Source organism: Callithrix jacchus, chromosome 18, assembly GCF_049354715.1.
Source record: "Callithrix jacchus isolate 240 chromosome 18, calJac240_pri, whole genome shotgun sequence".
Classification (NCBI taxonomy): Eukaryota; Metazoa; Chordata; class Mammalia; order Primates; family Cebidae; genus Callithrix; species Callithrix jacchus.
The window spans coordinates 20,307,453-20,332,083 of record NC_133519.1 but is presented as its reverse complement, the minus strand read 5'-3'; the positions used below and the strand labels follow the sequence as shown (position 1 = coordinate 20,332,083).

Genomic DNA, 24,631 nt, shown 5'->3' with positions numbered 1-24,631 from the left:
TGGATTGAACCTGGGAGGCGGGGGTTGCAGTGAGCTGAGATCGTGCCATTGCACTCCAGCCTGGGTGACAAGAGCAAAAACTCTGTCTCAAAAAAGAATCAAGTGCTAGTCAAGTGGTAGGAAATGAAGAGCATCACGAGCTGCTGGTGTGAGTACTTTTTGTAGGGCGATTTAGAAGTGTCTAGTGAAATTGAATACCTGTGTAACCTAGGATCTAGTTTCAATACCTGGGAATATATTACAAAAATAATTCTGCAAAGGATATGTAAAATGACATATTCAAGGCTATTCATTGCAGCAAAAAATTAGGAAAAATATCTTCTATGATAAATACATTGTGAAATGTACATATAGTAAATGTAGATAAAAAGAATGAACTAAGTCACCATATGTTGTTTTAAATTCCAACTCATATATAAAAGCAGAATAGAATTTACTAACACAATGTTTGGTGAGAAGAAGCGAGGGAAGCAGAGTGAGATGTACACTACAATACTGTTCTGAAATGCAAAATATGCAAAATGTTCTAATGTATTGATCATGGATACATAAAGAAAGAGAAAAAGGAATGAAAGGTGGATTCAAAGACACGCACTAAATAAATGAGTAGACGCCTAATGGGGGGTGATAAGGAGAATTAGGTGGCTGTGCGTATGGTTCACACCTGTAATCCCAGCACTTTGGGAGGCTGAGGTGGGTGAATCACTTGAGGTCAGGAGTTCAAGACCAGCCTGGCCAACATGGTATAACCATGTCTCTAACTAAAAATTCAAAAATTGCCCAGCCATGGTGGCACACACCTATAATCTCAGCTGCCAGGGAGGTTGAGGCAGAAGACTCTCTTGAACCTGGAAGGCAGAGCTTGCAGTGAGCTGAGATGGCGCCACTGCACTCCAGCCTGGGTGACAGAGTGAGACTCCATCTAAAAAATAAATAAATAAAACTAAGGAATATAATTGATTATAGTAGTTCTGTCTTATAAAGAGTAAAGGCATTTTTGGCCAGATGCAGGGGCTCATGCCTGCCATCCATCCAATCATTTTGAAAGGCTGAGGTGGAAGGATTGCTTGAGGCCAGAAGTTCAAGACCAGCCTGGGCAACGAAGGAGACCTCATCTACACACACACACACACACACACATACTTAGCTGGGTGTGGTGGCTCTCATCTGTAGCTCCAGCTACTCAGGAGGCTGTAGCAGAAAAATCTCTTGAGCCCAGGAGTTTGAGACTGCAGTGAGCTAGAAGAGCACCACTGCATCCCAGCCTGGACAACAGAGTGAGATCCCATCTCTGAAAACAAATGGGGGAAAAAAAATTTATTTTACCTAAAAAAAAATTGTAATTTTTAAAAAACATATATTGCTTAAATTTTTAAAAGGATTAAAACAAATGTTAAATAGGCCCAGGATAGAAACAGAAAATTCACAGAAGAAATACAAATATCTAATAAGTACATGAAATTATCGTCCACCTAAAATAATAGGAAAATTCTAATTAAAGAAAAATGTGTTATTTCTTTTTGCCCATCAAACCGGCAAAAAAAAAAAAAAAAAAAAAAATGATGATATTCGTTGTTATAAAGGGTAGGGAGAGGCTGGACGCGGTGGTTCAAGCCTGTAATTCCAGTACTTTAGGAGGCCGAGGTGGGCAGATCACAAGGTCAGGACTTAGAGACCAGCCTGACCAACATGGTCTCTATTAAAAATACAAAAATTAGCTGGGCGTGGTGGCGCGCACCTGTAATCCCAGCTACTTGGGTGGCTGAGGCAGAAAAATGGCTTGAATCCAGGAGGCGGAGGGTTGCCATGAGCTGAGTTGTGCCATCGCACTGAGCAAAAGAGCGAGACTCCATCTCAAAAATAAATAAATAAATAACGGGTGGGGAGAAATGTAGACTCTTACATGTGATTGGAAATAGTGTGGATTGATAAAGCCTTACTGAAGGGCAATTGGAAGTATCTATCAAAATGTAAAATGTACATTCGCTTTAATCTAGCAGTTTTATTTCTAGGAATCTACCTTCAAAACATGCACATAAAGGCCGGGAGCAGTGGCTCAGGCCTGTAATCCCAGCACTTTGGGAGGCTAAGGTCAGGAATTTGAGACCAGCCTAGCCAACATGGTGAAACCACACCTCTGCTAAAAATACAAAAATTGGCTGGGTGTTGTGGTATGCTCCTGTAATCCCAGCTGCTTGGAAGACTGAGGCAGGAGAATCGCTTGAACCTGGGAGGTGGAGGTTTCAGTGAGCCGAGATCACAGCACTGCACTCCAGCCTGGGTGACAGAGTAAAACCTTGTCTCAAAAAAAAAAAAAAAAAAAGAATGCAGGCCAGGCGCAGTGGCTCACGCCTATAATCCCAGCACTTTGGAAGGCTGAGGCAGGTGGATCACGAGGTCAAGAGATCGAGACCATCCTGGTCAACCTGGTGAAACCCCATCTCCACTAAAAATACAAAAATTAGCTGGGCATGGTGGTGCATGCTTGTAATCCCAGCTACTAGGGAGGCTGAGGCGGGAGAATTGGCTGAACTCAGGAGGTGGAAGTTGTGGTGAGCCGAGATTGCGCCATTGAACTCCAGCCTGGGTAACAAGAGCGAAACTCCGTCTCAAAAAAAAAAAATGCTCACATAAATGCACAAATATAAGCATGGATGATGTGCACTGCAGCATTGTTAATAATGAAAGATTGAAGCCATCAGTGGGAGGAAAGCTCAATGAATTATATACATATATCCTATGCAGAAGTTTCAAAAGTAAAGTTAGGGCCGGGCGTGGTGGCAGCTCATTCCTGTAATCCCAGCACTTTGAGAGGCTGAGGCGGGTGTATCATGAGGTCAGGAGTTCAAGACCAGCCTGGGCAAGATGGTGAAACCCCATCTCTACTAAAATACAAAAATTAGCCAGGTGTGGTGGTGAGTGCCTCTAATCCCAGCTACTCAGGAAGCCGAGGCAGGAGAATCGTTTGAGCCCAGGAGGCGGAAGTTGCAGTGAGCCAAGATCGTGCCATTGCACTCCAACCTGGGTGACAGAGGGCAGGTGTCTAGGCACACATCCAGCCCAGGCATGATGGTATCCACCTGTAAACCCGGCTACTCAGGAGACTGAGGCACGAGAACTGCTTGAACCAAGGAGGCAAAGATTGCAGTAAACTGAGATTTGGGCACTGCACTCCAGCCTGGGTGACAGAGGGAGACTCTCTCAAAACAAAACAACAAAAAAAATGAACTAGTCTATAAGTGCAGATATAGAAAGGTGTTTATAATGTATCGTTAAAGGGAAATAAGTAGCAGCACATATTAAGCTAAAAAGAAACCTAACAGTACACGTACAATGTAATTTTAAATTCATGCACCTATATGTTTATATATATTTGTAAGCAGAAAAGTCTGGAAAGATCCAGACTAGTTAATGGAGTGAATAGGGATGACTGAGGGAGGGAGGTATGATTGTCACGCAGCGGTCGTACAGTTTTGAACACCACATACTGTGATACTTGAATTTGTTACAAGAGGCATATATTACCTTGGTAATTTTTAAAACATCTTTTAAAAATGAGTAGTCCTGTGGCTTCCAGTGAAGTGAAAAGATAAGGGACAGCTTCTGGAGAGAAATAACGTATAGGAACTTCATCTGAAACGTCAAATGGAGTGGAATAGACCCGTATTGTCGAGGTGGATGGTAAGTAACAAGCAGACGTTGAGATAACTCAGCAATTTGCACTGGGAGCTAAAGCGTTGCTTAATGCAGCCAGCGCTTACTGAGCTTTGTTATGCACTCACACTTGGCTAAGAGCTTTAATGATACCTCTAACTAGAAAACATGTTGAGAGGAGCCGAGCAGTGACTCAAGCCTGTAATCCCAGCACTTTGGGAGGCCAAGGTGGGTGGATCACTTGAGGTCAGGCATTTGAGACCAGCCTTGCCAACATGGCAAAACCCCACCTCTACTAAAAATACAAAAATTAGCCAGGCATCATGTTGTGCCCCTGTAATCCCAGCTACTTGGGAGGCTGAGGCACAAGAATTGCTTAAAAACGGGGAGGCAAAGATTGCAGTAAGCTGGGATTGGGTCACTGAGCTTCAGCCTGGGTGATAGAAGGAGACTCTGTCTCAAAACAGAAAAACAAACAGAGAAAACATGTTCAGAGACTTGAAGTAACTCACTCCAGGTCACACTGAAACTCATGTACTAGCAGATAGATGATTTCAGTAAAATTTAGTGTGGTGAGTGCCATAATAGAGATATGAATAGAAAGACCAGAGAGCACTCAAGGAGCCAGGCTGGGGCTATAGGAGAGACAAACCAAGTTTGGGCACTTTTCTGAAGGTGAGGACTTGTGCATTGTCTTTAAGGATGTATAGGAAGTATATTCATCCTTAGGTGAAGTACAGGAGGAGGAACCATGGGAGCAAAGGCACAGCGTGGGGAATAATAGACTGTGCCAGAGAGCTTTGAATGCCTTCAATTTGTTAGAGCAAAAAATACAAAGGACAGAATGACCGATGGGGCCGGGCAGACTGGCAGGTGCTGCGCTGTCAAGGGACTTTCATACCATGTTGAAGAACTTGAGTTTTATCCTGGAAATAATGGGGAATTATTAAAAGGATAGTATAGAAGTGTCCTGGTGGCCAGTTGCGGTGGCTCATGCCTGTAATCCCAGCACTTTGGGAGGCTGAGGCAGGTGGATCACGAGGTCAGGAGATCAAGACCATCCTGGCCAACATGGTGAAATCCTGTCTCTACTAAAATACAAAAAATTAGCTGGGTGTGGTGGTGCATGCCTGTAGTCCCAAATTCTCAGGAGTCTGAGGCAGGGAAATCAATTGCCTGAGATTCTATTTCAGAATCCAGAACAGTGCCTGCAGGCAGAGATTGCAGTGAGCCGAGATCTCACCACCGCACTCCAGTCTGGCAACAGAGCGAGACTCCGTCCCCCCCAAAAAAACCAAAAAACAAAAATTAGCTGGGCATGGTGGTGCACACCTATAATCTCAGTTACTCTGGAGGCTGAGGCAGGAGAATCACTTGAACCCAGAGGTGGAGGTTACAGTGAGCTGAGATCGTGTCACTGCACTCTAGCCTGGGTGACAGAGTGAGACTCCATCTTTAAAAAGAAAAAATGTTTTAAAAGTGATATTTCTAAAAGGTACATCTGATGATGGTGTTTACCCCACTAGAGAACATTCTTTGGTTTCCCATCGCTGTGTGGCAAAGCACACTCTCCCTAGCACACCAGACATGGCTTCTCCTGACCTTGCCCCTGTTTGCCTCTCCAGATCCAGACCATTCTCTTCACTCCCCTGTCCCACCAGCTCCTTGCACTTTATGTCCCAACAATACCACACTGCTTGTAGTGTGCCCTTGCTCACCAGGGCCTCTCAGGGCTCCATGCCTTCATACCTACAGTACCTTTACATCTTAGGTGGGGTTCCCTGAGAAGCGGATTCCTAAACTCTGAGACTGTATACAGGAGCGCGTCAAGAGGAGTGTTCTTGGGAACACCTGTGAGGTGTGAGGGAAGCTGCATTAAGCAGAGAGAGAAACTGAACAGGCGTCTGTCCAACCCATGAGGGCTCTCAAGTTGGGATAACTTTGTAACCCCACATCAACCAGATACTGCCTGCCCTAGGGAGAGAGCAGCACCTCAAGCAAGGTGGCTTTCTTCCTCCAAAGGCAATTTCTGAAGAGGGACTCAGCTGTGAGTCAACACTTCCACAGCTGGAGACGTGAGTGGCTTGTCCAGTGAAAGAGGAAATCTGTAAGGGGGGTCTTGGCAGCACACCACAGAATTCACTGTACACATCTCATAGTCTTCAAAACCCAGCTAGGATTTTATCGGCTGCCTTCCTCACCAACACCCTCTTTGAGGTCATCACTCGCTTCCTTGCACTATTATTCCTTGGGAAATTGATACGTTTACATGTCTGTCTCCCACACTCCCTTCCAAGTAGATGGTGGGGAAGGCCTGAGCCTATATTTCAGAATCAGAACAGTGTCTGGTACACATTGGCTATTCCATAAATGCATGTTGCACTGAATGAATCGGAATCAACCAATGAAAGAGGCAGCTACAAGCTTATAAACCAAGGAGACTGGAGTTTTGCCAGAAAGGATAAAAGGGAGGTAGACAGCGGAGATTCTCACCTGGGAACCACACTGGAGGCCCTTCTTGGAAAGCCTGAGAGTCTGAGGTTAGAGCAAATCAAGGCTCTGAGCTTGGGATGTCCAAAGAGGGGCAGGAGCCAGAAAAAAACCTGTGACCTATAAATAGCCATAGATTATAGCTCATGGAGCCGGGAGATAAAAGGTAAAACTTCAAGGGGAGAAAGGGCTTCTAGGAGAGAAGAAATTAGACAGCTTCCTATCCTTGCTCCGTACCTGGGAGCTGTCACTCAGACTCCTACATTAAAAAGAGCGCAAAAAAACAAGCAAACAGATATAGGTGTGTTCAAAAACCACAGAATTAGGTAACATCCCAGATACAGAACATGTAAAAAGCGCAGACACACAATAAATGAGACAGGCACAGACCAGAAAAAAATCAATCTGCAAATTGTAGACCATAATGTATGTAAATGAGGCCGGGCGAGGTGGCTCACACCTGTCATCCCAGCACTTTGGGAGGTGGAAGTGGGCGGATCACCGGAGGTCGGGAGTTGGAGACCAGCCTGACCAACATGGAGAAACCCCATCTCTACTAAAAATACGAAATTAGCTGGGCATGGTGGTGCATGCCTGTAATCCCAGCTACTCAGGAGGTTGAGGCAGGAGAACCACTTGAACCTGGGAGGCGGAGGTTACAGTGAGCAGAGATTGCACCACTGCACTCCAGCCTGGGCATCAAGAGCGAAACTCCTCAAAAAATAAACACCCCCCCCCCCCACACACACATATGTAAATGAACCACCTACGAATTCTAAATTCTATTTATCTGTGGTCAACCCTCAAGCCTCCTTCACCTTCCAGAAATCTCAAGTAGAGAATTCCAGATTGCAGAATTGTAATTCCTTAGTCCTTTGTCCCCAGTCGGGTCATTTTTTTCTCTTTTCCGGGTTCTCAGCAGCTCCTAGCTGGGGATAGGAAGAGGGAAAACATTTCTGCTAGTAGCCACCAGAGGGCAGTGTTCAACAAGCAATAACCAAATCGGACTTCCAACTTGCTGAAGGGAGGGAATGGAGGAGGGAACCAGAGAAGGGTCCTCAGACCAACACATTGCTCTGATCACACCCCTGACCCATTCTCCATTTTGTTTCTGCTTCTTCAGCCCCCTTCTCCTCAGCTGCAGTTTCTCCATTCTTCATTTAGTAGATTTCATACATTGCCTATTTGCTCAGAGAAGACTGAGCTCAGGATTTCCCCCTCAGGGCGAGGTATCCCCCATCGCCTCTTGTCCCTTTCCATTCTGTCCTGGTTCCCAAGTGGGTAAGGACTCCGGAGTTTTCATCTGGACCCCTGATCAATGCTCAGGAGCACACACGAGGGGCTTGATTCCAGGGACTGCTCTCAGGGCATGCATGCATTCTGCTGCGCAGCTGCTCTGGTACTAGTGGAGTTGGTTGTCAGGCCCCAACACTGCCCTTAGCCTGGCACCTTGTACCATGCACAAACTGTACGACAGCAAAGTTGCCCCTGCTACTTACTGCCCCTGAGACAGCGTCTAATGAGCATTTATGGTGCTGAACACCTTCACAAGGATCTCATTTAATCCTCATCAAACCCCGTGGGTCTTGCTGACTTTCCTGCCTTCTGTGAAAAAGCTGCCACTCAGGGAGGGCTTGCGTGAGGCGGGCTCTGGCTGCCGGGAGCGGGCTTCCTCCCCTCTAGCACGGTGTGGCTGCACTGCCGCCACTGCCTCCCTTCTTCCACTCCCTGCCAGCCTTACAGGAGCATCTCTGCTTCCTCCCTTCTCCCTGCGCTGACATCCCAGCGCTGAGCCTCTTTCTTCTGCCCATAATCCTCACCCAGTGAGAAATCAAAACCTCAGGAAAGAACACAAGAAAAAAGCAGAAAGATAAAGGAAGTGGGTGGTGGAAAGGGCTTTCCAGACAGAGGAAGGCGCAGCAAAGGCAAAGAAGGCAGGCCCTGCACTGGGGTGGAGAGGGAGGGAGGTGGTGGAGTGAGTGAGCGGAGCGCCCCTACACTGTGCCCGGACTTGGGAAGGGACACAGACAGGGCTGCAATTGTGTGGGGCACAAAGGAGCCATATGCCTGGCAGCCAATGACAATGCGTGTGTGTGGGGGGAGTGTATGCATGTGTGTATGTATGGGTGTGGGTGTGTGTATGCGTGTGTGGGTGTGTGTGTGCACGTGCGTGCATAGGTGTGTGTGATGTTTTAGGTGCCCCTCGCCAGCCCCTGGGCCTTGCCTTCTGCTCTGTCACTGGTGGTAGGGTTTGCTGAGTTACAAGGCAGATGGGGACATTGATGAAGACAGGATGGGAGGGTCAGGCACCTGTGGTCACTAGGGCTGGAAGAGGACATGGACAGCTGGGGTAGCTATGGCCATGCATGGGATACTTGGCAAGGGGCTACAGGAGGAAAGCAGGGGTGAGGTGCAATAGTCCCATCCTCCTGGGTCCCCCAAACTGCACCTCCTCCACCCCACCGCCCGCTAGTTGGGTTTAGAGGGATGTGGAATTAGGGACACAGAGCAGATCCTCTTCTAACAATCCCTTTTCTCCAGCCTCCCTATCTGCTAGCCCCAAAGCTTTCACTTTGCCCTCAGCCCAAGGACTTCCATCTCCCTGTCCTCTCCCTCCTCCCCCAGTGCCTGCTCCCCTGCTCCCTCCTCCTCCCACTCTCCGCCTCCTCCTGTCCTGCCCAGACGAGAAGAGCACGAAGAGCTAAGAGCGGCAGCGGCAGCGAGGCCAATTGATTATTTGAAGAAATTCGGAGCTAGCACTAGAACAGCTGCAGCTTCCCCCTCTTGCCACCCCCAGGCCCTCAGGGATCCCTGAGGGGAAGGGCCCCCTAACCCCTTCTGCTCTGCAGCCCAGGCAAAGAGACAAGAGAGGGAGGCAGGGCACCAGAGGACTGTGGCTGCTGAGCACAGACAGGAGCAAAGCTCTCAGCGCCAGGAATGGAAGACTTGGCTTCGAAACCCAGGCCATCGTCATGGGTGAGTCACATTACCTGTCTGGACAGTAGTTTACCTGCCCTTGAAGTAAAGTTGTTGAATTCCAAGATTTTTGTGTTCCCGTCCAACTCTCGCCCTTTGGAATCGTGAAATTCTCCCTGATCTGAGTTCAGCCCTCCCTTTTGCCAGGCTCTGGGCAGAGCACATTTTATTTAACTCACATGGGGAGGGGAAGATGTGAAGACTGACCTGTATGGAAGCTCCTCCCTAAGTCTAACTCAAGCCCCTCTTGCTGCTTATATCATTCTTTGTTCATCAAAGGTGAAGATCCATAGCTGGGCATGGCGGCTCATGCCTGTAATCCCAGCATTTTGGGGGGCCAAAGCGGGAGGATCACTTCAGGCCAGGAATTCAAGACTAGTCTGACCAGCATGGTGAAACCCCATCTCTACTAAAAATACAAAAATTAGCCGGGCTTGGTGGCAGGTGCCCATAGTTCCAGCTACTTGGGAGGCTGAGCCACGAGAATGGCTTGAATCGGGAGGTGGAGGCTGCAGTGAGCCAAGATCCCGCCACTGCACTCCAGCCTGGGCAACAGAGCAAGACTCTGTCTCAAAAAAAATAAAAAGAAAAAAGAAAACCCTCACAGACTGAAAGGTGTCTCTGCGTTTCCTGCCTGCTGTTTGCCTTCAGCCTTCTCGTATGACCTTAAGTTTGGAAAGGATCTTCTAATGAACCTAGCCAGTGTTCCACCTGAGGCGGGAACGTGCTCTGTGATTTCTCTGCATGTGGTTGATTCTCCAGCTTCTCTATGTGAGTTCTCCTCTTGAGGCAGTCAGTGCCGTTGCTGGACAGCTCCAGGTGCTGTAAAATTTTTCTTGCAATTAAAATTTGCTTTCATCTAAGTTCTACTCACTGGTTTGGTTCTGCCTCTTAGGGCCCCACAGAATATCCATTTTTTTTCTTCTTTCAACATTTAAAGATGGGTATCGTATTACCCCATAAGTCTACTCCTACCAAGACACACATCCTCCATTTTTCTTTCTTTTTTTTTTTTTTTCCGAGACAGAGTTTCGCTGTTGTTACCCAGACTGGAGTGCAATGGCACGATCTCAGCTCACCACAACCTCCACCTTCTGGGTTCAAGCAATTCTCCTGCCTCCGCCTCCCGAGTAGCTGGGACTACAGGTGCGCACCACTATGCCCAGCTAATTTTTGTATTTTTAGTAGAGACGGGGTTTCACCTTGTTGACCAGGATGGTCTCGATCTCTTGACCTCGTGATCCACCTGCATCGGCCTCCCAAAGTGCTGGGATTATAGGCGTGAGCCACCGCGCCCAGCCTATCCTCCGTTTTTCAACTATTCCTCCTAAAAAGTGGTCTCCAGACCTTCTGGTTTCTTTGCCACACAACCTTAAATCCTCTCTAGTTTATCGATGCACCTGTGAAAATATGGGTTCCAAAAAATGACCATCAGGCTGGGTCGTTTTAGGAGGCAGAGGGGAGTTGGCAGCAAATGGTACGAAGAACCTGAGTTTGGACCTTAGTTGTGCCCCCAATTAGCTGTGTGACCTTGGGTAAGACCCTGACCTTCTCTGAGCTTTAGTGTCCCCATCTATAACTTCTTTTGAGGGTCCCTTCAGAACTCTTATCCCTGTCCATATTCTTTCAGTCCCAGGCCTGCCATCTGTTTTTCTCAGTATCCTGAGGCTGGGGAACACAAAACAGGCCAAGAACTGCGATTGCGAAGAATTCTGTCCCAGCCTGGAGACAACAAAGGGGGAGGCAATGCCTCAGTTTCACACCATAGCTTTTCCCAGCAGCATGAACCCACAGACACATGTTTAACTTGGGTTCTCCTGGAATATTCAGCTCCTTCTCAGGCCACAGGGAGCAGGAGCCAAAGCACAACATCAGAGAAGTCGGGCTCACTAAAGGAGTGCCAAGATGGGGGTACCTCGCACCCAGATTTTGGTGGGGACATCTTGGACCTGTATGTTATGCTCTCCCCTGCACCTCTCTTCCCTGTGGCCTCTTCTTCTCTCTGTCTTCATTTGTTCCCCAAACTGAGTTCTCATGACCCCTTCAGAAGAGTCTAGAAAGTGTAGGACCCTCAACACCCACCCTACCATAACCTGCAGGCCACTTCTTAACCCAATGGAATGAACCACAACCATACCTGGTGCTAGAACGAGGTCACTTTAATTTCTCTTTCTGTATGAAATTGGGAATGAAACTGGAAGGAATCACACATGGACACAGGACACAGACCCCTGGGGCCTGCTCTTGGGAGTATCAGGAAGAAGCAAGGGTCACAGGGCAGGCCGGGGAGAGAAAAGAGGCAGATGGGACCGGGTGGGATTGTCTGGGGGTGGAGGCAGTAGAGGAAGGACATCCAGGAGCCCCAGAGCTGGGGGAGGAGCACTATTCCGGAGGGACAGGTGAATCTGGGGAAAAGATACGGTGTGGCAAGCAAAGGGCACGCTCACACATACCAGGAGCTGAAGACGAGGAAGAAAAGGGGAGAAGGAAGCAGGGAGGAAGCAAGAGAGACCCAGCTAGAGCTGCTGGGAGCCCCTCACTCTACCCCAAAGTGCACAACTCAGCAATAAATAGCAATATTTATAAATAAATAAATAAATAAGTAAGTAAGTAAGTAAATAAATAAATAGATGAATAAATAAATAAATATACTTGTAGAACTAAGAGTTTGGTTCGAGGGAGGAGGTTGCACAGAAATTCAGTGAGTTCATTTCTTCTACGCAGGTTCTAAGGCCCTTCATGCTACTGCCGACCCTGGGCTATGGTGTGCAGGTGGGGGATCAGCAATATGGAGTGGGAGCACAGAGTTGGGGGATCTCTTCCCTTGACAAAGGCAGTTCAAGGAAAGAGAAAAATATATATAATAAGTAGGTCCTAGGGCCAGGAGAACTGAGCATTCCCAGAGGGCAACAACTGGGCACGCTCCTTGCATCTGGGGGAGGAACACTGAGGCTGCTGCACGTTTCCAGGGTGGGCTGAGACGGAGGAAGTAGAAATGAGACGTGGCCCACTCGCTGCCTGGGCTGTGTGGGATGTCATCCCCTAATCCAGGATCTAGGTTTTCCGTTCTCTAGTGACACACAGGAAGGGAGAAGATTGGGACAGTAGGAGTCAGTGGGCAGGGAAGTGAGGGCAAATAGCTCAGAGAGGGCAAGGCACTCACTACCAAGTAAGATCTGAGGTCTGTATGTGCTAAGCCACAGGAACACGACGGACAGCCACAGGAAGAGCTTTTCCGTCATTCCCAGCGACTGAGATGCCCCTCACAGGAGTCCGGGCACCAACCCTGCTTCCCCAGGGCCCCATCCCTCTGCCAAGCACTGAGAGACTGAGATCTTGGAGAAAGAAGCCCACTCCCCACTCTAACCCCAACCTTCCTCCCTTGCAGTTCTGACAGCCCATCCCCACCAGGGGCAGGAGAAGGTAGAACTGATGGGATTACACAGCTGGGGTCTGCGGTCGCTGAAAATCTGGACATAGGGGTAGAAGGGGCAGCATTCCGTGAGAGAGCTTGGGGGCAGACTCCAAGGGCGGCGGACTTAGTAAAACCAGCAAGGATTCCATACCAACCACACTAGCGAACAATTCTGCACAGCTGGGCCCCAGCAATAAACCCGGGAAGGAACCCAGAATAGCCCTCGAGGTGCCTGGGTCAGTGAAAGAAAGATGCCCTCTCGACCAGCCGCTGGGCTCTCTGCCTGGGCCCAGGGCCTTTGGGACTCCATGCCAAGGTGTAAGGGCTCGGGGAGGAGGCGGCCATTCTAAGCAGTGAGCGGTGAGAAGGGCTCCAGAGAGGCCCGGGAAGGTGGGAGACAGGCCAAGCTCAGACGTCCAGCACGTGGTTCAGGTAGGAGATGTAGCAGATGGCAAGGCGCAGGATCTCAATCTTGGAGAGCTTCTTGTCGGGGGGCAGCGTGGGCAGCAGCTTGCGCAGCTCGGCAAAGGCCAGGTTGAAGGCTTCCACGCGGATGCGCTCCCGCGTGGCGTGGGCCGTGCGGTACTTGGCTGTGGCGCGGCGCCGGCGCCGGCGCTCCTCCCGGCTCAGATGCTGCAGGTCTTTCCGGCCAGGCTCTCCCGGCTCTGGGCCTCGGGTCTGGCCCCCTCCCGGACCCCCAGGCCCGGCCCCGTCAGGGCCCGCCCCGCCCCCACAGTCGCTGAAGCCCGACTCAGTCTCCGAGTGAGTGGGCGGCAGGTCCAGCTCCATGGTGTCTGAGTTGAGCATCATGATGGAAGCCTCCTGCCCGGTGAGATCAGGATCCCCTCCCCACCCCTCCCTCTGGGAGCTTGAAAGCTTGTTGTGGGAGGGGGAGGAAGGGCCTGGGGTCGCGGGGTCTGCCACTGAGCTTTAGAAGTCACTGCCACTTCAGGGTTCCATGGTCAGGGTTCCAGTCTGAAGCCTGAAAAAGAGAAGACAGAACTGGTAGCAGCAGAAGGAGGAGGAGAGGGAGCAGAGGGAGCAGCAGAGGGAGCAGCAGAGTGCACAGCTTAGAAATAGGAAAGGGTTTTGAGATGGGCTGGGAGAGTAAGGAACTGTGAGTGTGGGGAAGAACAGCAGAAACGGGTGGGGGCCGGGGGTGGGGAGAGGCCGGGAGACAGAGAGGCAGGTGGACAGGGTGAAAGAAGGGGAGGAGCAAAGGTAGCAAGAAGGGAAGAGAAAACGAGTAACAGAAGTGATGAGGACACACTAGGCAGGTTAAAACTGAGCAAAGGACTGAAGATCTAAACCATAAAACTCCTAGAAGAAAACATGGATGGAAAGCTTCATGACGTTGGACTCAGCAGTGACGTCTTGGATATGACACCAAAAGCACAGGCAACAAAAAGCAAAAGTAGAAAAAATGGACCATATCAGACATTTATTTATGACAGAACATAATCAATAGAGTGAAAAGGCAATCTATGGAATGGGAGAAAATATTTGCAAATTATACATCAGATAAGGGGTTGATATCCAGAACATATAAATAAATCCTATAACACAACAACAACACAAATCAAATAACCCAATTTAAAGATGGCCAAAGGAGGGATTGCGAGGGAGGCGAAAGATGAGAAATTACAGAATGGGTACCATGTACGGTGTTCAGGTAATGGACATCCTAGGAGCCCTGACTTGACAATTATGCAATCTATGCATGTAACAAAATTGCAGTTGTACCCCATACGTTTATATAAATAAAAATGTTTTAAAGGAAAAATATGGGCGAAGGACCAGAATACACATTTCTCCAAAGATGATATACAAATGATCAACAAGCGTATGAAAAAATGTTCAACATCACTAATCATTCAAGTGCAAATCAAAACCATGATGAAATATCACTTCATATCCATCAGGATGGCTATTACAAAAACACACCAAACCAAAAAATAAATAAATCTTGGCGAGGATGTGGAGAAATTGGAACCCTCATGCCTTATTGGGATTGCAAAGTGATGCAACCACTATGGAAAACACTATAAATTCTCCTCAAAAAATAAAAAAATTGAACTAGTGTATGCTCCAGGAATCCTACCTCTAGGTATATAGACAAACAAAGTAGGGTGTCAAAGAGATATTTGCACACTCGTGTTCATAGCAGCACTATCCACGATAGCCAAGAGGTAGAGGTAACCCAAATGGCCATCAATGGACCACAGATAAACAAAATGTAGTATATCCATACCGGGGAATATTATTCAGCCCTAAAAATGAAGTTCTGTCACATGCTACGGCATGAATGAACCTTGAGGATACGATGACAAGTGAAATAAACCAGTAACGACAACACAAATACTGTATAACTCCACTTACGTGAGGTATTTAAAGTCATCTAATTCGTAGAAACAGAAAGTAGAATGCTGGTTGCCGGGGGCTGGAGGGAGAGGGTAAAGGGGGGTTGTTTAGTGGGTATAGAATTTTACGTTCGCAAGATGAAAAAGTGCTGGATATCTGCTTCACAGCAATGTGAATATACCGAACACTACTGAAGTGTACATGTAAAAATGGTTAAGATTATAAATTTCATATTGTTTTTTTACCTAAATAAATAAATAAAAGGAGGAAAAAATCTGGGCAAGACAGCAGCCACAGCTCCAAGAGAAGTTAGCGATGACTCTTTCGCTTCCTAGTTGTGAGGGGAAAATACAAGCCTTGAGCATGTGGTCCCCTCCCTCTCAGGGCCCCTCTCCACCCTTGCCGCCTGGGGTGGAGGAGTGGATAAACACACAGATTGCCCATTGTAGAGTAGACTAGGACATATGGAGCTCTGCACAGCTGCCCCAGCTCTGCACAGCTCCCCTCCCAGTCCCCCAAACCTCCCCAGCAGAACGATTGTAGGTGTCAGATCCTGTCCACTAGAACCAGAGGAAGATATCTCTTCCCACCACCACCGCCCTGTGCATGACCAGCCCCTTCCTCCACCTCTGTCTTCAAAATTTCCAGCCCTTGCCATTCCCTGGCCCTTTTGGAGGCTCTGCAAGGAAGACTGGGGAAAGGAAACGTAAATTTCTTCCCCATACTCTCCCATAGCCCAAGGTAGGTTCAGACATGGCCAGCAGAGGAGGACACAGACAGATTTTTGGGGCTACCCTTATGGGACTTAGCTAAGGTTTGCTTGTCCTAGGACCAGAGGAGATCAGGGTGAGGCAGCACAAACATGGCCTGGGCAAAGCTGGGGAAAGGGATTTGCTTGGGTGGGGTGTTAAAGGGGAAGAGTGGGCCACTCACCATCAGCTCAACTTACTAATGATTAGAAACAGAAGCGCTGAGGTGCCTGCACAGTCATCATCCCCCTTTCTCCCCAGCCCTGGCTTTCCTGCTTGATAGATACTCTTACAGGGGTCAGGATCCTCCCCAGCTTTGCCCCACCCCACACCACACAGAAGGCAGGTTCAAGTCAAGCCAACGAACAGCTATGAAGCGCTGGAGGGATGCAAAGTCATCCACATCTGATGACAAGTACACACACAATCTTAACACGAAACAGAAGCTGGTGAGCGCTGAACATTCCATATTCTGGGGTTCAAAGGAAGTAAGGGGGGGATGGCAATAGTATGGGAGGCCCCCAAGTCAGTACCTCCCAGTACATGTTTAGTGCCTCCAACTCCCCACCCCAATTCTGGGATTGGAAGCAGGAGTTCAGCTTCGGGGTTCGCAGCACATTTATCACATTTATCACAGGCTACTTCTCTCTGCCTGGTCCCTGTGTTCCTTCATCCTTGATCACTTTGCCATGCCCTTCCTTCCCCTCTCTGTGCTTCCCAGCTGGACCCAGTCTCATCTCCACCTGGCCCCACTGTCCTCCCCAGTTCCAGTCCCAGCAGCAGCTTCTATTTACCCATAAAGTCCTCAGCCCCAAATCCACTTCTGGTCTCAAAGTTCTAGGGTCCAGGGAGCAGGGGAGCAGCAATTCCGAGCATCTAGGACAGAACTTCCCACCCCACTTCTGCCAGCCCTAACCCGACTGAGGATAGACAGGCACAAAGAGTCGAAGGGGAGGAGTGGAGAAGAGGGGCATGCAGAGATGAAGAGAGACACAGCACAGGAGAGAGAGAGAACTAGAGGGAGGCTCTAGGAAGGGGCTTGAGCCAGAGAATGGGAGGGACACGCCCATCCCTCCCCACCCGTGCTTTCCCCTTTACCTAGAAGGACCCTGTCAGGGCATCCAAGCCGGCAGGACAAGGGGCAGCATTGACAGCCCCAGTCTCCTCTGGGTGTTCAGGGCTCATCCGTCTGCAAAGTTAGTGACCAGCTTTCTAGAGCTCTCAGGGGCAGCGTGGCATAGCTGTATAGGCTCCAGGGTAGATAACAGGGGCACACATGGTGGGGGTGTAGGGCCCAGGTGGAGGTGGTGGGCTTGGCCAGGTACTGGGAACAGCCACACTCACACACACACCCACAGACACATACACACCTGAGCTGGCCCAGCCCTATGTATATATATGGAGATACACACACACACCCCCAGCTCTCCATTGGCTGGCCCAGGCCCACCCCCCCTCATCAATATTAAACAGCCAGGCCAGGCAGCCACTGGCAGAGGGATCTGGGAACCCCCCGGGAGCTGGGGGCGGGGGCTGGCCCTGGGGGGGGCAGGGAGTGGGGGAGCAGGGACATCTGTTCTCCATGCATATTTCATAAGCAAGAAATGGAGAGCTGGGGAAGGGGTGGGGCTGGGGAGAGAGCCAGGGTAGGACCACAGATGAACCCCCTCAGTCTCCCACACTAGAGGCAGCAGGGCAGAGGCTCCCAGCAAGCCATGGTTAAGTGCCATGGCCCCATCCTGAGTCTCAGCGTGACTTGAACAGCCCCTTCCCTGTGTCTTCTTTTTTTCTGGAAGACTCTTGAAAATATTAACGGGGAAACCAAGAAAAGAGCAAGCGGACAGCACTAAAATGCAGAAGAGGACCCTAGGGCCTTGGCCCTCAAGCTCTTACCCTTCATGAAGCTGGTACCCACTGCTTGCCAGTCTGTCCATAGCAACTGTTCAGGCCCCTACCCTCATCACCCTGGGACTCAATCACCCCCACACCCTCTTACCACATCCCCTGTCTATCTTCCTACCTAACCCATCACCAAGGGGAGGAGCAGGATCAGATTTGGAACACAGACCCCACAGGGAGTTTTTCTAGGCTGGCCAGCCCAACCTGCCCCACTGGGAATTAGCAGGCTTTTAGGAAAAAAGAGGTAAAGGCTAAAAGGGGAGGAGTGGAGGAGTGCCTAGACAGGAAGAACACTGGGAGAGGAGGGCCGGGCAGCCTACGCAGCTCTGAGTGTAGAGGGCATCAAATCAGCGATAAGAAAACCAGATACAAAATCACATGCAAATGGACACTGATTAAGTTCCCATCAATAGCTCAGCAGCCTCCGTGTGTGTGTGTGTGTGTGTGTGTGTGTGTGTGTGTGTGTGTTGCCTAGTGGCAGGAATGAGGAGGGGCAACACAGGGACCAGGGTGCATAGACAGGAAGTGCACAGAGGGTTCAGTATCTGAAGTTCTCTCCCTACTCAGCTGTTGGATGTCTTCACTGAGCCTTTGTGAGTCTCCAAATGAACCACAGCTAGAGAGGACTCCAGAGGTAGTGCGATACAGTGAAAAAGGCTCTGTCAGCTGTGCGACCTTGGACAAGAAACATCCTCTTGGGCCTTGACCTCTTTTTCTGTAAAATGGGGGTGATTATACCTGCTTCTTAGGTTGCCATGGAAATAAGGGAGATTATATATATATATATATATATATGTATATCAGGCCTAAATCTTAGTAGGAGCCCATCCCACCTTCAGGCTGGAGGGATTTGCCATTTCCCTGTTGCTGGTCAACCTTTTCTGGGCTTTCTCCAGGGGGAAACATTCCCCAAGGGGAGTCCCATAATTCCTCCCCAAGCTCCCCCACCTGCCCCCATCCCTGAGTCTGGGAGGTGCCAACTCCCACCTGGGCAGGCCCAGACAGGTGCCCAGGCGCCAGCAGATGGGCTGAGCTGGAGGGGAAAGGAGGCTTGAGGAGGGGGGCTGTGGCGGGGGCAGGGGATCAGGTGGCATCTCAGTTCTTGCATCATCATTGCCATGGTGCTGATTAAAAACCAATCTCCACCTAATGAGCCCCCAGCAACAACAATTCTACCTCCTCTACTCTCCTGCCCTCCACTTCATCCAAGAAACTGGGAGACCAAGAGACTCAGGAGAGAATGCCATGGGAGAGATGAGAGATACAGAAAGAAAAGGAGATGAACAGAGACAGGGGAAGCAGAGGGAAATGACGAGAAAGACACGGGAAGATACTGAGACTCAGAGAGAAAAAAATGAGAAAACAGTCATTGGGTAACAGACATGGGGAAGACATAGGGAAATCAGAAGACACAGTCTCACTGGGAGATCGAGACAGAGGAGGCAGAAAGATTTTTTTTAAAAAAAGGGAGAATGGAAACAGAATTGCCAGGTTGCCAAGGCTTTGTGGAAGACTTGGAGATCCAAGCTATGGGAGAGATAGAGACTTGAGGAGAGGCTTAAAAAGAGGATGCTGCGGCCAGGCTCAGTGGCTCACACCTGTTATCTCAGCACTTTGGGAGGCCAAGGCGGGTGAATCACCTAAGGTCAGGAGTTCGAGACCAGCCTGGCCAACATAGTGAAACCCCATCTCTACTAAAAATATAAAAATTAGCTGGGAGTGGTGGCACGTGCCTGTAATCCCAGCTTCTTGGGAGGCTGAGGCAGGAGAATCACTTGAACCCAAGAGGCAGAGGTTGCAATGAGCCAAAATCACACCATTACTCTCCAGCCTGCGTGACAATAGCAAGACTCCATCTTAAAAAAAAAAAATAGAGGAGGCTGCTAGGGAGACACAGACTTTGATGAATACAGATATGGAGGAAACACAGCTATTTAGAGACAGAGAAATACTGACACCATGAGACACAGTCCTGAGGGAGGTCCCAAGGCAGGGTGGGTCCACATAGGCATGAGGAAAGCAGAGAATAGACAGTTGGAAGGAAACAAAAAAATACCAGAGACAAAGAGACAAGGGGGGGAAAGGTGATAAACTGAAGGATGGAAATGAAGGACTATGACTGAAACAGGGATGCCAGAACCCAAAAAGTAAGACATTGAGGAAAACAAAAGCAGAGCCTGGAGAGACCCTCGAAGCAGAAAGGAACCTTGGAGGTGGCATAGAGAATGCAGGAAGGAGCCAAACTCCTGTTGTGGGGTTCCCCGCTTTCAGGCCCTTTTGCTCAGTTACTTAAACCCTGCACCCTCCATCCCTGAAGCACCCCCACTGAACCTGTCCCAGTTCAAGCTGAGGTTCCATAGGAGAGGAGGGTGAAAGGGGGACCGCTCTGGGGACCGCTCCTCCTCCTCTGCATCTGGCATCCCAGGATCCTGGACTCTGGGGCCCCCTGACCCAGTTTTCACTTAGGATTTCAGCTTTTGCTCCTTAGGGGAGTAGCTAAAAAAGAACACAGTTGTGACAGAGAGGACATAAAGGCACGAATTGGTGGGAAGAACTACCTCTACTAAATCTGGGGGCCGTTGGACGTGGGTCTAAGTCCTGGTGACCTTGGATAAGTCATGTAACCTTGACCGAGTCTTATTTTGTCAGAATAGTGGTGACACCCAGGTGAACTCATGCATGGGAAAGGGCTGGGTAAACTGGAAAGTGCACATCCCAACTTCCTATGGTGGTTTAAAGGTGGCAAGAAGTTCCATACACACATATATCTGAGGCATTATGATTATGGATGCTGGGGAGAGTTTTGAGGCAACGTACGTTGTCTGGCCTCAGGCCCCAGGGGAAGGGAGAACTCTCAGAGTTTTGTGGGGGTCTTTGCTACAAGGAGAGCAAAAAGAGCAAGGCCCAAGGATGAAGAGGATGATTATAGCTTTAGAGTTTGCTGTGATTTTACTTTATTTTTGTTGTTTAAAACTCTCCACTGGCTTTTATTTGAGATAATCCAGTAATGAGGCAACACCTGATACAATAGAATGAGGGTTCAGCTATTTTACATTTTATAGGCATTCAGTTTTTCAGATGTGATTCACAAATCTCTCCCCATAGCCTGAGAGGTCGATGGTTGGGGGAGGGGAGGGAGGTTGGTGTGTAAGGAAGACACAGGGGCCTGCGCCTTGTCCTTGAGGGTGGGGGGAGGGCCTGGAGGAGCTGGGAAGCGGTGGGTTTGGCAGGAGAGGGGGTGACATATGTGGGGAGCCCTGGGGACCCAACCAGGCAAGCGGCTGGCAGGGAGAGCAGACGGCATTAACCCTCACTGTGCCACACTGCCTGACCCTTCCCGGGAGTGGCCTGTGGCTAGGGTGTTATTTTGTAACAGTGGCAGTGTTTTGGGTTACAGGAGCAGAGCGTGCCCCTCCCGGGCAGAGCTGTTGTTTCCAGGAAGGGGCGGCTGGTCTTGGTCTTGGATGTCTTCCTTCGTCTTAGCTTCTCTCCCTGCGTTTTCCACATGGTCTCTGTCAGTCTGTCTTTCTCTGTCTCCACCTCTCTGTGCCTCTGGAAGGTGACAGCGGGTCTCCACTCTGGCTCACTACACAATCTGTCACTCTCTCTGCTGCCAGCCCGGCTGGAAGCCCCCCTTCTCAGCGCCCAGCCAAGGCCTCTCATCCCAGGCCCTCTAGGCCGCACTGCCTTTGTCTCCTAAGACGGCCTCCCCTTTCTTCTTTCCTCTCCGCTCACCTCTCCTCAGCTCATAGCCCATCTCCAATCTCATTATGGCCTCCAACCACTGGGCTCCCTCCAACCCCCCAACCTCTTCTCTTCCCTCCCCCATCCATCTGTCTTCCCTGAAGCTCTCTTCTTTGTGTCCACCCATCTGTCACCACCAGCTCTGGGCTTACTCCCCTCCTGGCCACGCCCGCCTGGCCTTTCTCCCCTAGGCTCTGTTCCCTCTCAGCACAGCTTCCAGCCTCCCTTTCCACCTTCAGCCCTTCCAGAAACCCCCTACTTCCTTCATTTCCTTTCGCTAGCTTATCCTTTTCTGGATGCCCTCTCATTTCATCTTTTTCTTTCTTTTCTCAGTTTCTCTAACTCCTTCTCAGTTCTGAGCTCGGGAGATAGCAGGGACTCTAGGGTCCTAGCCCCCAGACCCTGAGCATCCAACCAGCCTGAGCCAGAGGCTGTAACACTTACTCACAGTTGCATCATCTCAGACTAATGGCTTCTCCTTAGGCCTCCTGAGATGACCCCTCCACTCCTGCTCCAAGTTTCGCCTGGTTGGGGACAGGGGCAACAGCTGCCCTACTCCATAACAGGAGTGGGAGAGGTCTTCTAGCTTTGGAGTTTGAATTCAGGAAGGAATAAAAATCCAACCTGAGGCCCATTGGGACCCCAATCTTCCAGGGGTCTCTGCTTCCCAAGTTTAACTTCAATTCCTGCCAAGCTTTTACGGGGATTGGGATGGTGAGTGACAGGGTCTTTTCTATGGTGTTATGCCACAATCTCCCCATATTCCTGCTGTCCCTGGGTTAGAGGGCAATAGTGCCCCTCAGTCCTTTCTTCCTAGATTTGATTCTCCTGCTACATTTCAGAGTTCAGGAATTGATCAGCCTCTCAAATGTTCCCTGCTCCGAGTTTTCAGAAGACGGGGAGAAGGAAGAGACTTCAGCTCCAGCTCTCTCTTCAAAAAACAAGACTGACAGAGCCAGGGGGTACCTGAGAGCAGCCCCTTGTCTAACTCCACATTTTACAGAGGGAGGAAATGCCCCTTCCAAGGTCACAAAGAGCATTAGTGGCAGGTCAGAATCCTGGTTCTGAGCCCTTCCCACGACGTAAAGTTCCTCCATATTGGTCTCTCGTGGCTGAAACAAACCCTTCCTCCTCCGAACTTCTCAGTAGAACCTGTTTATAGCATTGATTTTGCGTGGGGCCTATGCTGCCTTGCCTGTTATTTATCATATGTCTCGCCCTGCCATCTAGACTCTGGGTCCTAAGTCTCCAAGGCAAGGTGCTCTATTTCTTCCCCTTTGTCCATGCTGGGGCACGGTGCCCTGCCCAGACCATGCTCAATAAATGCTTATTACTGCTGTGGCTGCCCCTGCAGATGTACAGAAGGTTCTAATCCCAGTTCTGTCTCTCATTTGCTATGTGACCTTGGGCAAACCACATCACTCCTCTGGGCTCGTTCCCTCTTCAATCAAGTGAGTTAAGACTGTGCAGATGATTTCTAAGGTCCCTTGAAGAAATAGAAGTCCTACTGAATAAGGGTGACACAGAGTGCAGAACACCACACATCCCAGGCTGGGCCTTTGAGAGCAGTGACCCAGAGGTGGGAAAGACAAAGATAGAAAACCCCTTTACTCAAATAAGCTGGGCAAGAAACACCAGCTGGTAGGAAAGTCTTCATCTTGAGGGACAAGGTATCAATAGGCAGAGGCAGGCTGGGTCCTGGGGCAGGAGTGGTCAGTTACTCAACTGTTGGCATGGGCTGGAAGGAAGAGAAGGTGCAGTGTCAGCTAGCAACCGGCAGGGGCAGGGAGGGAGGAAATCCCTCAGGGAGAGGAAAGGGGCTGGAAAATGATACATTTCAGAAGGCACAGGGTAAGCAAGGCCTAGATCAAGGGAGAGGCAGAGGCTAAGAACTGAGAACTACATGGCCCATTAGATACTGCCAACCAGTCACACATGTCTTCAGGACATAGGAGATACCTGGTAAGAAGCCAGAACCATGGTATTCTTAGCCAGAAAGGGAGGGTGTGCAAAAGCCCAATGCTATGGAGCCTGGCCTCTCCATGAGCCATGGAAAAAGCCAAGTTGGTTTGTTAGGAGGCTGGAAGTAAGGGAGCATGGAAGGCAGCAGACAAGCTTGTGTTCAGGATGCTTCCCTAGGCCGAGATTGAAGTGGTGACCGTCCTACATCTTGTAACTTCTTACTTACCCCTTGATCTCTTCATTCTGCACAACCCTGTTTCCCTGTTCAGCCCCCTCACTTGTACCCAGCCACTTCTCTGCTTCCTGAAGCTGCCAGCAGGATGAGAGAGTTTACTGCTCTGTCCGCTGGGAGACCTGTTGGCCGAGGGAGGTGTGGAGCCCGGCCCAGTCGATGGTGGCAGCTGTGCTAGACTCCCGCCAGCACCACACAGCCTCTCCAGCTCAAACTGGGAGGGTTGGGGTGGGGGAGAAGTAGCAGGGTATATTTCATCTCTCAGAAGCCCAAACATCCCTCTCTTTCCCTCAAGGGGCCTTGGAGAGAAACCTGGAGAAAAATCACCTCTTCTCAGCATGATTTGAAGAGGTAAATGGTCTAGTCAGGGAACTAAGAGGAGTGCTTGAGACCCTGTGAATATTGCCAGCCAGTCTCTTTCCATCACTGCTGGTATTCAGGCATGGGTCCGGGGCAGCCTCTTGGCCAGCAGTGGAGAAGGCTGGGTTTAGGCTTCTACTCCTGGTTCTCTTTCCCCCTCGGCTGACTTAGCCACTGCCCAGTCATTTAGCAGTGCTGTTATACTCCAGAATTTTGCCTCTGTGAAGACTCCGAGAATTTGAGCATCTCTACAGAGGTCAGGTTCGTTCTGTAAAGCAGTCCAAACTTGTTTTGGTCTACAAAGGGCCCACCATTAACAGAAAGCCCAAACTCCTTAGCAGCCCAGCCTCGCCTCCTGCTGATCCTTATGGCTCAGCACACTGAACTTACCATCTCCCAAACGTGACTCACGCCTATTCTTGATTCTGTGCTTCCACACCTGGTGAACGCTTTACATCATCACTTGAATGTCACCCCCTGATATGGTCCTGAATTGCTACCAGAGCACTTGGGATATATTGCGATTATTCCACTTATGACACTGGATTACATTTTACAGAGGGAGGAAATGTCTCTGTGTTTGTGAGAATGTAGTTGTGAGAATGTCTGTCTCTTCTCTCACCCCAACTGTGAGCTACTCAAGGGTTAGGGTTATATTCTCTTCATCTCTGTACCCCAGCCAGTGTCTCAGAGTGAATAAAGAAATGCCTGTTCATTACAAAGTGAGAAGAAACTATGTTAACATTGTTCTTACAAGAGGGGAACCAGGGCTCTCCAATTTGAAAGGAC

General features: G+C 49.6%; 1 protein-coding gene across 2 annotated transcripts; it reads right to left on the bottom strand.

Annotated features, from left to right (window-relative positions):
• Window positions 1-11,258: 11,258 nt before the first annotated feature.
• Window positions 11,259-17,013, bottom strand: NHLH1 (nescient helix-loop-helix 1). 2 transcript variants are annotated; one of them, XM_017966401.4, is made up of 3 exons: window positions 16,744-17,013; window positions 14,915-14,975; window positions 11,259-13,517 (listed from the first exon to the last, which is right to left on the bottom strand). In XM_017966401.4, exon 3 carries the CDS (start codon window positions 13,343-13,345, stop codon window positions 12,944-12,946), a length of 402 nt encoding a protein of 133 aa, XP_017821890.1. In that variant the 5' UTR covers window positions 13,346-13,517; window positions 14,915-14,975; window positions 16,744-17,013; the 3' UTR covers window positions 11,259-12,943. The 2 variants fall into 2 exon arrangements, with proteins under 2 accessions (XP_017821890.1, XP_008982982.1); XM_008984734.5 differs by lacking the exon at window positions 14,915-14,975.
• Window positions 17,014-24,631: the final 7,618 nt, after the last annotated feature.

Coding starts and splice junctions, on each gene's coding strand:
- NHLH1 (XM_017966401.4), bottom strand. CDS start 13,345: ATGATGCTCAACTCAGACACCATGGAGCTGGACCTGCCGCCCACTCAC.